General features: G+C 32.9%; 1 protein-coding gene across 2 annotated transcripts; it reads right to left on the bottom strand.

The window, feature by feature from the left end:
- Positions 1-2,139: 2,139 nt before the first annotated feature.
- Positions 2,140-5,018, bottom strand: LOC120088554 (seipin-1). 2 transcript variants are annotated; one of them, XM_039045945.1, is made up of 3 exons: positions 4,404-5,018; positions 3,232-3,943; positions 2,140-2,381 (listed from the first exon to the last, which is right to left on the bottom strand). In XM_039045945.1, the coding sequence occupies exons 1-3, from the start codon at positions 4,962-4,964 to the stop codon at positions 2,221-2,223; spliced, it is 1,434 nt and encodes a 477-aa protein (XP_038901873.1). In that variant the 5' UTR covers positions 4,965-5,018; the 3' UTR covers positions 2,140-2,220. The 2 variants fall into 2 exon arrangements, with proteins under 2 accessions (XP_038901873.1, XP_038901874.1); XM_039045946.1 differs by having other exon boundaries at positions 2,218-2,381; positions 3,219-3,943.
- Positions 5,019-13,933: the final 8,915 nt, after the last annotated feature.

Genomic DNA, 13,933 nt, shown 5'->3' on the forward strand with positions numbered 1-13,933 from the left:
ATTGTGTTGGATTATTGTTTCTATTGAATGTATATTTAAGGGGAGAATTAATTAAAGGGAAGAAGTTAATTCTTTTGAATAAATTTCAAACATGATCTTTGTGGTGATATGTATACTTGATATTGAAATTATTTGTTAATCACATGTATTGCTATGGTTATGTGCATTTCAAGTTATTTTTCTTCTATGGTTTGTCATCATAAAAAAAAGAGAGATGGTTGGCTTTTTAGCCCTTATTCTAAAAAAATATAGCAAAAACAAGCGTAACAGAAAAATTCCAAGATGATGACGTGGTGAATTAATCATCAAATTGGGCCAATTAACGAATGCCACTTGGAACTATAGGGTGAGTAACAGGCTTTAAATTTGCAATTGATGGAACTTTTTCTTATTTTTATTGTAAAAATTACTTTTTGAAAAAAAAAATATGATTGCTAATTATAACATATATGATTTCAATTATTTTAAATTTGTGTCTAACAACTAATTTTTAACAAATGATGGACTTCTATTTTCTGTTAGATTTTAAAATAAATGATTTAAAAAGATACATATTATTATTATTATTATTATTTTTGGTCTAACAACTAGTTAAGTTTAAATATTCATCATTCAATTTAACTTTTTGAACAATCCAAATCCAATGACCCAAATTAAAATCCACTTTTTGCCCTACTTCCCTTTCTTTTTATACTTCATCTTTTCCAACCATTGTTACTCTCTCTACAAGCTTTCAATTTTTTTTTCTTTTCATCTTATTCTTGAGAGAAATTTCTATTGTATTGTGACGATTAATGTGTGTGAGCTCAAATCTATATACCCGATCTATTTAGAGAGTTTATTGTGTGTATTTAAAGATTAAAAAACATTGTAACAGTTGGATCATACCTGTGAAAAGGATCAGGTTTTCTCTTGAACCCAAAAAAGGAACAAGGTAGTGATTTAACTCTCATTTGTGGAAAGAGTAAAAAAAGATTTTTTTAATCGAAGTCCCAAGAGGCACTTTGAGAAATGGATGTAGTTTATGTTTGACAAAATTACGGTGTCTTCTTCTCTAATTTTTCATCGATATTTGAATAGATTATCACATGCTTTTTTTTTTTATCAATATTGTTATTTAGTATCAATTAGAGTTTTGTTAATTTAATTTAAAAAATATCTAATAGATCAAACTGAGCATACTCTAAGAAAAAGTTTAATTAAATCCTATCCACCCCGCTCTAGGGTTGTCATACCGATCCAACACTATATACTCTCCATTTAAAATTCAAATGAAATTTTTTTCCATTGTTCCGTGTTTTTTCATATAAATAAAATTTTAAATCAAACCCCTCCAAAATCTAAAACAAACAACAAACAAATAAGTTCACACCAATTCTGAAGATCCATTATCTACATATGCAATTGAGAAAATTTTTCTTCGTTTCGTGTCTGAGTTTTTGGATATAAATAAATTTAAATAAAACCAACAAAAAAATTAATAGAATATAAAATAATAATAATAATAATAAAACTAACCGTTTGAAATCACTCCGATCAAAGATTTATTATCCACATGCAAAAATACTCAGACTAAGAAGATTTCTTCTATTGTTCATCATTTAAGCGTTTAGATTGACAATCTATATTTCTTTCATTTTCACAGAGTGATCTATTGATATTATTTCTCTTGGATTTCTTCAATTTAGTAGTGAAGTGAGATAGAAGAGAGAGTTGAATGCCTATAACCAAAACTTGGATTCCAAATAGAAAAAAATTATAGATATGTGCTTATTTGTATATCTTGAATAAAAGATTTCGTTTGGGTTTGCGTTGTTTTGTAAACAAGGTGTTTTTGTATAGAGGGTTTTAATTGACATCTATTGCACTTTATCTTGTAAACTAAAAATTGGCAAAATCAACTCACTATCTTTCAAACGGACACACGTTCGAAAAGTCACAACCACAGACAAAAGACAATATTGAAATTTATGAAAAATGTAATGGACAAAAGGGACAGGTAAAGATTCTCCTATCTTTACCTTCAAAATATAAGACATGAAAACTTTAAGATTTAGTTATATTTAAACAATAAGAAAATTAAATAAAATGACAATTTTACCAATCTAAATAATTGATTAAATGCGATTAAATATTTCACAAATCTAAAATTTTTACTGTTCTAAACATGGACTTCAAACACAGACTTCTTAAACATACCTCCTAAATATATTTTTTAACTTAAGCTACTAAAACCTCCCGCATAATTAACATTAACATTTCAAACATGGATATCAAATATTGCAATCGTACCTTGTTTTTGCCTTCAAACAAGTTAGGCGATTTTAAATTCAGATTGTCATTGGCATGACACAATGGGCGTATTTCACCAACCTCCATCCCTATTTTGGAAAAAATGATTTTAGATTACAAAGTTAGAGAAAAAAGGGTTTTACAAACATTTGAAAACATGTTTCAGTAGCAAAAAGGGACAACATCATCTTAGAGAGCATACATGAATTACTGGTAAGAAAACAAACCATAAATGGAAGTGACGATCGAAGGGACACATCAATTGAAGGTGATCATTTGACGTAAAAGAAGACAAAATGAATTTAAACAGAGACGATAACGTCTATAACTATTGCTACTATATCATAAAAAACAAATGAACATACAAAACAAAGAAACGAAAGATATCCCTACTATATCATTAAAAAAAATCCATAAAATATAAAATTTTTATTTATTTTTATGAATTTTCTAAAAATAATCTGAAAAGTTTCATAAGACCTCGATATTTCGAGTCTCATCCAAGTCAAATCAAACTATCTGAAAGTGGTCAAATCAATAAACGAAAATGGATTTAATATAACTGGAGTTTCCTTCGAAGAAGCTATATTAAAGAAACTAAAGATCTGATACAAATTTTAAGGATACCTCTTTTTTTCATAAAGTCCTCAAATGAGAATTTTTGGCATTCCATCATAAATAATTTTCTAATTATGTCTTGTCCTGTTGGTCGTTTTCTAATTATATCACTTGCTCTGAAGTTTCTTTTCCTATCTTTATTCAGAAACAAAAATAAATAAAAAATAATGTGTACTATGCAAACGCTAACCATCAAAATGATCTATCGTACAAGCGGTTGACGAAAAGGATCGCTACTACACAATAAATCAAACAGAAATTACCCTTAGTTACACAACCAAGGGACAAATATTTGATCTTGTAATTACCAATACTCCGAACCTTCTAGAAGCACCGATTCCGACTCGGAGTCGGAGTCCTCGACATCTTCCTCGAAAACAGCAGCTATATACTCTCTACTACTACAACTAATGCTCGATGCAGATGTCTGAATCGAGCCAACATCTCCTCCTCTTCCAACTTCTTCATACCGAAACATGGCAGCCTTTCTCTTCCTCCTCATCTCTTGCCATTTTCTCAACAACTCCACCGTTATCTCTGCCATCTCATCGAATGACTCCTCCGCTTCCTTCCTAGTCGGAGCTCCTTTATCGAACCCACTCAACTCCGCCAACGTCATTGCACGAAACACAACCGGCTTACAAAAGAACATAAAGATCACTAGAAACAACAGGTACAAATAGAGAGATGTCCATAGGAAGCAAGTCCACCGCCAGCGACGCAACAACTCTTTCATCTTCGGTAGTTTCGAGTTTATTAGAATATGAGCTTCGTAAAGCTCGGGGAGGGCCGATGTTCCCATGCGAGGGCTGATGGTAACCTGGATGGCTGCGCTTCGTTGGTGATTTTCTTCCTTGTGGTTTAATATGGGGAAAGTCAGCTTTTGGGTTTCGGTTGAGATTCCGAGGAGTAGAGGAAGGCTAGTGAGAAAAGTTTGGGCGAACCGGACCGGTGTGCTTCTGAACCGGAGCATGCATGGTTGGCTTGAACGGGCTATTATGTTCCCATTTGTTGATATCAACTCTGCACTCAACTGACGACCCAAAACGGTGAGTTTGATATTCCCCAAGCGCAATGAAATTTTGAACTTTCTTTTTCATATTTAACTTCCAATATTTAAAGTTATAACTTTATGCTTTCACATTTGAGTTTTGCTTCTATCTTTATTATTAATTTAGGTTAATAAATTAAAACATCATAAAAACAAGTAAAATTAATTTTCACTATTTTTTCACTTTTAAAATTAAATTAAAATTTCACTAACAATTATTTTTAGTTAATTAAAAAAATTGTCTTGGAAAGTGATTGTAAGGTAGTATTTAATGAAAAATTAAAATTAAAAATAAAAAACCTTGAAATTTAAACATCAAATTAAAACAATGGACTTTATACGATCAAATAAAAACTAAATCCAAAATTTGAGTACCAAAAAAATATACCTAAAATCAATTTTTAGAGAGAAAAAAAGGAATAAATAAATCGTGATGGATTACCTGAAAAACCCCAAGCTCCCGATTGAATGGAGATTCAGGCATCAAAAGAACCACACGTACAAAAAAACTGTGCCCTACCGGAATCCCCAAATTCATCTTCTTCTTCATCTTCATTGCACTTCCATTTTCCATTCCGAACAAAGCCCTAGGCCCACCCAGAGTGTAATCAAAGTTCAATTTCTCCCTCAACTCCACCGGCTCTTCAATCCAAAACCTAATCGCCAACCCACTCACCGCCGCCGCAACTACTAGAAGCAACACCATCACCATACACATCGACGCCACCGCCACAACCCCATAGCTCAGCCTTCTAACCGCCACTCTCACCCGATGCGCCACGGCGGAGGGATATTTTCGGACGGCGGACTCAACGGTGTATTTTGCCTCCTCTGCGTGTTGAAATGACTCTGAGATTAGGGAGAGGAGAGTGGAGGCTGGAGAGATTAAAAAGGCGAAGGCGTTGTAGATCAAATCCGCTTGGAGGAATACAATTTTGTTGAAGAAATCGGAGGGTTTTTGGATTTGGTGGCCGGGTTCTTCGAGTTCGTTATCGGAATCCATGGCGGAGTGGGAGAGTAGGAGAAACAGAGGGAGGGGTTTTGAAGAGATGAAATTAGAAATAGGAAGATTTTTCACACGTGTAAGCGGTGCATGTGAAGAAAAGAAGGACGTGTCAGTGTGTAATTACAAATTTGCCATTTGGCGTAACCAATTTAATCGCATGCATAATTGATAATTGCTTATCCTTCCTTGTTAATTTGTTTCGTTTTATTTCAATAAAATAATTTTTTTTTTTAAAAAGAAATAACTTTGAATGAATTATCTTTATTTTATTATTATTATTATTAATTTGCGAAAGGTGATCTAACTAAACATAAATATTTATATCTGTATCAAATTTTAAAGATAAAAAGCAATTTTCTTTTAAATATTTTTTTTAGTTTAAATTTTATGACTTCTTATATTGTTTTGGCCTATCATATGTCTCCTTTTTACCTCTTATTGAATTACTCGATCGGTATCTGATTCTTAAAGACCTCAATTACCTTATAAAAAATGGTAATGCCTCACCAAAAAAATCCAGCCTATATTTTGGATTTTAGTTCACATTTACCTTAGTTAAAATCTAAGATGTAATCCATCAATGATAATTTAAAGAGTGGATTCCATTTAATTATATTTGTAGTTGTTTGCCTATGTTCCGTAATCATAATGAGCTATGAGATCCACCTTCAAATTTATAATCAAAGTGCACAATTTGATTGAGTAACAGAGGATGTTCAATCGAATTGTGTTTGACAATACATGGGACCTCCTACCTTTATCGTTATTGTTACTATAAAATATGAGAAATGGGGGCTAAAGCCTATAAAGTGAGTTATCTGGTGGTAACCTAACCTTAGTGACTGGAGATCCCAGATCTATGTTCAATAGGCAAACAAGCTGGATATATAATTCATAGTTGACACACTTAGAAACTTATAGTTTCTTCCCATTTCTATGATGTCATGGAATGTGTGATCTGTTGATGTTAAAGTCATGTTGATATTTGTTTCTAGAAGAGGAGTAATGAAAAAATACTCTTAATAAATATTACCTATGTGAGAGTAGAAGTGGGGTTGCTTAAACTTTTTAAATGACTTATGTTCTCTAGAACTCTCATGAATTCAAGATTTTATTCATGACCAAAATAGATATAAATGTATAGAACTCAAAAATATAAAATGAGTTATGTGTGATTCTATTGTGTCAATTCACCAATGAGAAGGATAAGTCCTGAGTTTGGTCTCTCTATTTCTTCAATAAATTCGATAGATATTCACTAAGGAAGGTTCAAGTTCTGGAGACACCTCTCTATTGGGTTTTATGTCTTAAAAACTCGCAGTTTGTAAAATAATAAACATCTTCTATAATCAATATACTTGTTATTGATCTCATAAATTGTATTAAAGTCTAAATCCATTAAACTAAGACCCATGACTATTGTATGAGTACTTGAATTTTATGTGGAGACATAAGAGTGGATCGAGTTCAAGCAAATAGTCAAAATGATCTATCGTACATGAATGAGGTTGGGTACCTTATTCTAGTAACACCATTAGATTCGGCCTACTCTGTAGTTGTTACAAAGAGTTGTAAAGTGCTATATACGATGTGATCCTAATTTGTACATGTTATGACATGAGGAGTGGGGGCGTCCTATGCAATGAATTTACATAAGATCAGGACCAAGAAATAAGTCACTCTTACTTTATAACGTTGTTTACTGTATAAGACTGACTATTTCACCTAGATGACCTAGATAACTCGATCTTAATCTTGAGCTAATTATGAACTCCTGTTTATTTGAGATTGTTCTTAGATTTGCATAGTTGAGGGTATGTTCAACAGCGCCGACTCAATAAGACTCCCATTTCAGGGGTAAGATCGGATAAATAGCTGGGGACATAGGGTGCAAGACGCAGTTCATGCCTACCCGAAGAAAGATTGTTCTCCCAAATACTAAATCCAGGTCTTGAACAAGGGGCTCCACCCTCTCACTAAGCTGAGAGAGTTTGGTTTAGTGATTGGATCACAAACCAGTTGTTCATTGGAGGATCAGTAGGGACTTGAGAAATAAGATGTAATCTCAGGGGTAAAGCAAATGTTTGACCTAGCCATTATTACGAATAACCTATGAATGATCGACTTGCTGATTATGGTTAAATCATGTGGACATAATATATCTACAGTAAGGGGAGTGCAACTATGCACTTTAGTGGAGTGACCCATTAGTTAACGAATAGAAATTAATTTGGTCTAATGACTTTAGCCAATTAATCTCGGATCATTGGAGCCCATGATCTGTAGGTCCGTGAGATCCCCCTACTAGCTCGTAACAGACTAGCTCTAGAATAACGTGATAAGTTAATTTGAATCGTTCAAATTAGAATTAAGGAAATTAGTAATTATATGAGATATAATTACATGTTTAATTTGAGTATTAAAGGGAATAGAAGAATTTATATATTTTTAAATATGATTTAAATATATAAAGATGGATATGTGTTAAAATTAATTTAATATTTTGATATAAATTAATTAAGTTTTATTTAATAATTAATTTATGAAATTAATTAAAATTTTCATTTTTAAAATCAAAATAGATTTTATAAAATAAAATTTTGATTTTTAGATAAAATTGAAAAATTAAAAAAAAAAAAACAAGACACTAAATTGGAAAAAAGAGATTTTCCAGTATCCATCTTTTGAAGCAGCTCACACAAATGGCATTACTTATCTTCTCCAAGCATGAGCTACAACTCATGCAACTCTTTTCTTTGCATGTTGATCTACAATATAATGAAGAGATTGGAGTGAAAATTGGACATGAAATCTATAGAGATTTTGAGAGAAATTTTGGTTTGAAGAAAGAGTTCTTCAACTAGTTTTCTGCAATGAGCATTTCTCTTTCTTCCATTGATTCAAGCTTGTTTAGAGTCCCACAACTCAACCTAGAGCACCAAGAGAATAGTGTGGAAGATCTTGAGGTGGTCTATAACAAGATTTGAAGAAGATAGCAGCTGGTGAAGGAGCTTTGAAGAAGTTCTACAAGAAGTATGTCTTGAAACTTACTTGTTTCTGCAAAAGCATGTTTTATATTTTACCAAAATTAGTGAATTTGAATGCTTAGATGATCCTTGTGCTTTCGCTATTGCTGGTACAATCCTACAATTAGTATCAGAGCATCAAATAAGCATTCAATTCGATTTCATTATGATTTGGTCGGTGTTTTATATGAGAAATATGAAACTGATGCACTAGTATGATTTTTTGAGTTTTGGCATTTTAATTCTCTTCTCTCATTTAAATTTATAATTGGCTCTTGTTTGATGAGTTTTTATGTGTTAGTAAGAGTCTGTAATTTATTTGGAGTCATTAGAGTCGAAATTAAAATGTAATTGAAGAAACAAGTGAAGGAGGCCAAGCTGCTGTTCTAGTTTTTCAGCTTTTACTCAAAATCGTTGTTGAGGTTCCAGTTGCTAAGTGATCATCTAGTTCCAAACGCTACACGATGTGAAGAAAAGCTAAACGATCATATAGCAATGGACGCTAGTCGTTGTGATGTTGAACGCTAAACGATCGTGTACTTGTGGGAGCTAAACGATGCGTTCAATTTGCTATACGATAACGTTAAGTGATCGTTTAGTTTTGGCATGGGAACTAAAAGATGCGTTGGATTTACTATTCTGTGGTACTACACGATCGTTTAGCTACGATGCATGCTAAGAGATGCGATGAAGTGCTACGCGATAGCACTGAGCGATCATTTAGATGCGGAGCTAAGCGATTGTGTAGACGAAATGCTAAGTGATGCGATGATGTTCTATACGATGGAGCTAAGCGATCGTTTAGCTACGACGGATACTAAACGATGACATGAAGCGCTAGGCGATGGTGTTAAGCGATCACTTAGTACTATGTGATGGAGCTAAGCGATATCACTGCGATGGAACTAAGTGATTGTCTAGTCTCATGTGATACAGCTAAACGATCGTTTAGTTTTCAGCAAATACTAAGCGATCGTGTACTTCCTCTCAACCTAAGGCGATGACACTAGACAATTACCTTCAGTGTTACACAATCGGCCTTAGTAGCATTTTGAGGTTGGACTGAGAGCAGCCAGTTCGATCGGTTTTCTCAAGGTCCAATCTGGTTTAGCCTCAAATGGTTTTGGTTGGTCTGGTTTAGACTTTGTTGGTCCAGTTCAGACTCATCCAACCCGGTTCAAGTTTTTTTGGGTTTGGTTTGGAGCGGTTCAAGCGGTTCAAAGACGATTTTGAAGCTGATTGTAATAGTTAAGCTTCTATTTGCTTTTTTTTTTGCCAAAACTAAAACCATATCAGTCGATGTTTAATTATTTATGCATTTGATGTATGTTATAGTTAAATAAATCTTGTATGTGCATATAGTATGTCATTTAGATTTAAAATCCCACCATAGGAAGCATGTTACATGCATTAAAAGTATGTTATAATTGTTATAATAATATATAGTATGCATGTTAAAGTTTCTTGTATTTAATATAAATGTTATATTAAATGTTGAATGTCTCACGTATGTTATGAATGTTTAGCATGTCTAAAGTTTTATAAGTTGTTATAAAATTGGGTTAGATATTTAAAATCCATAATTAACAGCTACATGCTCACGTAGGTTAACCACCTGTTTTAAATTGTTAAAACTTATAAAACCTAGGTTACAAACTCAACCTGTATATAATCCTGTCTAAAGTTGGAGGTACTTAAGTTGACAGTTTACAGAACACCTCCTACTTGGGGATTATGGCCGAATAATTGAGTGTTGATAACTAGTTTTATGAGCATACGTGAGTGATGCGAGGTAATAAAATGGTTTATCACCTAGACTTCGTAGGTTAAAATCTAATTATAAAAGTTATACTTGGATAAAGCCACATAGACTTAGGGTTATTTTATTAGCCGAAAAGAACCTAAGTATAAATCTACCCAAAATAGAACACTTCAATGGCAGTTTAATAACTTCTATATGATAAAGTTATTAGAAAACTTCAGTGGGAGATTAGTAACATATACGATATGTTATTTTTAGCTCTCACGTCTCTAAGAGTTCACAATCTAGATTTAAGCAGTACTTCGTGTCACCCTGGAAGTGGCCTCCATTCGGAAAGTATTTTTTAGCTTAAACTAGATTTTGGTGAATAAGGGGAAGTTGTTCAAACAAAAGTCTATTATTCAATATATAGATTTCAACTGCCACGTCTCCACATAGTTTACACCGTGAGATTCATATGACGCTTCGTGTCACCCTGGAAGTGGCCTCCATTTGGAAAGTGTTTTGTATGAGTCAATATCAAGGTAAATGGAGGAAGTAGTTCATAGTAAGTGGGTGAAGGATATGTGTCAATATATCCTACGGTCTCCATCATTAGTCTGAACCGTGAAATTCCTATGTTGTGCCTGTTGGTTTTCTTTAGGCGGCCCTTTGCTAGTCATTTAGCGACGGCTATCCCCTCGGAGGGTTGTAACATAGGATTCAAAACAACACATGCTTCAGTAAAATGAATAGGATCTTATAGTTCCATCTTGGATGTTGTCTTCTATTTCGGAGGCAAATTCGTACCATCCTATAGGATTTGAAAATGGAAGGTCACACTTACAAGAATTACTAAGTTGTTAGTAAGGATCTTGACTGAAAACGATAACGAAACGACTATAGGAATAAAAGTTATTCCAGAGATAGTATTTGATCAAAATTGTTTGTTTTAGTGAAGGAGTATATGACTGCCTCTCGGTAGCACATATTCTGACTCACTAAAATATCGTTGCAAATAAATAATGGTTATGGGTACATTATTACTTTTTGCTAAAACTTAATTTTGGATTTAGTTACAATTTGCTAATTAGAATTTGTTTGAATTTTATCAGCATGTTGAATTCTAGAATACTCGCTTCTGATGTACATAACAGTAAAATCAAATCAACAAACAAATTACTAGCGGTTAGTTACACCAAAAGAGTTTTAATAGAAGATTGTTCTCTATCTTCCAAAATTAGAAAACAAAACACTAAATTGGAAAAAAGAGATTTTCCATTATCCATATTTTGAAGTAGCTCACACAAATGACATTATCTTGGCCTTGTCTTTTCCAAGCATGAGTTGCAACTCATGCAACTCTTTTCTTTGCATGTTGATATGCAATATAATGAAGAGATTGGGGTGAAAATTGGGCATGCAATCTATAGAGATTTTGAGAGAAATTTGGTTTGAAGAAAGATTTCTTCAACTAGTTTTCTGCAGTGAGCATTTCTCCTTCTTCCATTGATTCAAGCTTGTTTTGAGTCACACAACTCAATCTAGAGCACCAAGAGAATAGGGGAAGATCTTGAGGTGGTCTATAACAAGATTTGAAGAAGATAGCAACTAGTGAAGGAGCTTTGAAAAAGTTCTACAAGAGGTATAACTTGAAACTCACTTGTTTCTGCAAAAGCATGCTTTATATTTTGCCAAAATTAGTGAATTTGAGTGCTTAGATGATCCTTATGCTTCTATTATTGCTGATACAATCCTACACTCTCCTGATGCATAGATGTTTGTTTGCTCTCAACAGTTTTTGTTTGATTTTTCTCACATTCTTTCATGTGGAAGATTGTTAGATATTAATAGTGAAAGAAAGTGAAACATTTGAATATTGAAACATTAAAAAAAATGGATTTAAGTATGTAGATTAAATTCATAGTTATAAACTTTCAAATTGGATCATTGAAACTTTAAAGTAGATGATGTTTTATGTACAAATTTAAAATATATGAAAGTTAAATTTGTTGTTTCTTCAATTTGAATGAGTTATTTATAATTTTTGTGGTGTAACAACTGATCAATTGAGTTAAATTTGACAAATATTTCAATTTTTGTATTTATTTTATTTTATTTTATATTTTGGAGAGTTATTAAGTTGCTAGCCTATGAATAGCAACTTGTTTCTTCATTTGTTGCATCTCATTCTAAATTGAAGAGTTCTTTCCTTTCTTTCTTTCTTTTTTTCTTTCTTTTGATATTGAGTTCAGTAGAAGTAAGTATCAAAGAGTTCTACCAAATCCAAATAGTTAGAGGCTGTAGTTCTATCGAAGTCAGTCATTGTATCCTACGTAGACGATCATTGTAGTATGTTTGGGCGAGCAATTGTTTTCAGGACAATTCTTATCAGAAACGTGCATCAACTACCTATTGATGCCTCCACAATATCTGGAGGTTCTTAGTTAATTTCAATCTATAAGTCTTGTTATATTATTTAGCTTACTTTTAGGTTTGAACATTATTATTGTATACAATGTGTATATTGTACCTACTTGAAGAATAATCAATTTTTTAGTGTATTCAATTTATATATATTATTTTTACTGGGATTTATGCCTAAAGCCTTATAGTTAATTGATTATTTAATATAATATTTAAATTAATTACTAAATGTGCAATAATTAATTATCTGTTACGATAAAAATTAAGGTTATTTCATGAAACTTGAATAGTACATAGTTGACATACACGTGGATAATGTTCAAATAAAAACCTAAAGGGTCTATAGTATGTGAATAAGGTTGGGTGCCTTATCTTGGTGATACTATAGATTTGATCCACTTTGTAATTTTTACAAACGATGTGATCTAAATCGTTCATGCAGAGACATACAGTGAAACTGGACTGCGAAATAATTAATCTCTCTTTATAACACCGTTGATTGAAGAGATTAATATTTCACAGAATTACCACATGTAACTCGATTTCAATCCTAAGGGGTCGTTTGGTTTAAGATTTTATTGATGTCTGGGAATAAAAGATGTATGGGAATAAGATGTTTGGTAATAGGATGTTTGAAAATCAAATATGACTGTATTTGGTTGTGCATGGGAAGAAAAGGAGATAAAATATGATATATTAATACAAAATACTAAGTGTTTTGTAAATATGATATGCTAATAATGAATGGAGTAATAAAAATTAATCACAATAAATAATTTAATTAGTATAAATAATCAATAATGATAATTCATAATGAATAATCCGTGGTTATTTCATGTAACTTAAGCATGTATGTGAGACATACAAGTGGATCATGCCTTAAATAATTGTTGGGATTGGTGTCCTAATTCTCCCAGTGTCTCGTTGTTTTGTAAAGATATACATTGTTCAATGAATAAAATAAGTGTTATTTAATTCTGGTATTTACTCATATCCAATAAACAAAGCTTCTTGGTTATCTTATGTGAACTTAAGCATGTATATGTGATTGGATCATGCCTTAAGTGATAACTTAAATCGGTCAGTAGTATAAGGATTAAGGTGGGATACCTGATCCTGATGACACTACGAATACGACCCGCTTTGTAGAGATTTGAACTCTGTATATAATGTCGTTGATACTAGAGACTTGCACCTCACCTAAACGACCATAGGTGACACGACATCAATCCTGAGTGTTTTGTAATCTCCTACCTTTGAGGGCGGTCCTTTGATTAGTATGGGTGAGAGTGGCCAGATTGCCAACTCAACATGCGTACCTTTTTGGGGACTTGTCTGATTTGGGAGCTGGGAACTCAATCCACAATATGGAATTCACTTCTTTCCCGAAGCAGGGATAAGTAGAGAGATTGCTCCCTTAAGGGCTGATTCCGGGGCTTGAACATAGTAGCCACAGCTTTTCTTTGGAAAAGAAGACTCAGTCATAGTAGGACTATGATTTATGTTCATTAGAGGAATCAGTGGTACTTAAGGAGACAGATGTAACTACATAGGCATAACGGTTATTGGCCCAGCTGTACCTACAAACGATCTGTGAAGGGTTGTCGCACTGCTAATTGGTTAAGATGGACACATAATATATCTGTAGTGAGGAAAGTTCAGTTGTCGGTCTTTAGTGGAGTGCCTGGCAGTTAATGGATGGTGGATCTCGTGACTAAAGAGTTTAGTCAATTATTCACGTACCGTTGGAGCTTTGGATCTACAAGTCCATG

Source organism: Benincasa hispida, chromosome 10, assembly GCF_009727055.1.
Source record: "Benincasa hispida cultivar B227 chromosome 10, ASM972705v1, whole genome shotgun sequence".
NCBI classification, from domain to species: domain Eukaryota; kingdom Viridiplantae; phylum Streptophyta; class Magnoliopsida; order Cucurbitales; family Cucurbitaceae; genus Benincasa; species Benincasa hispida.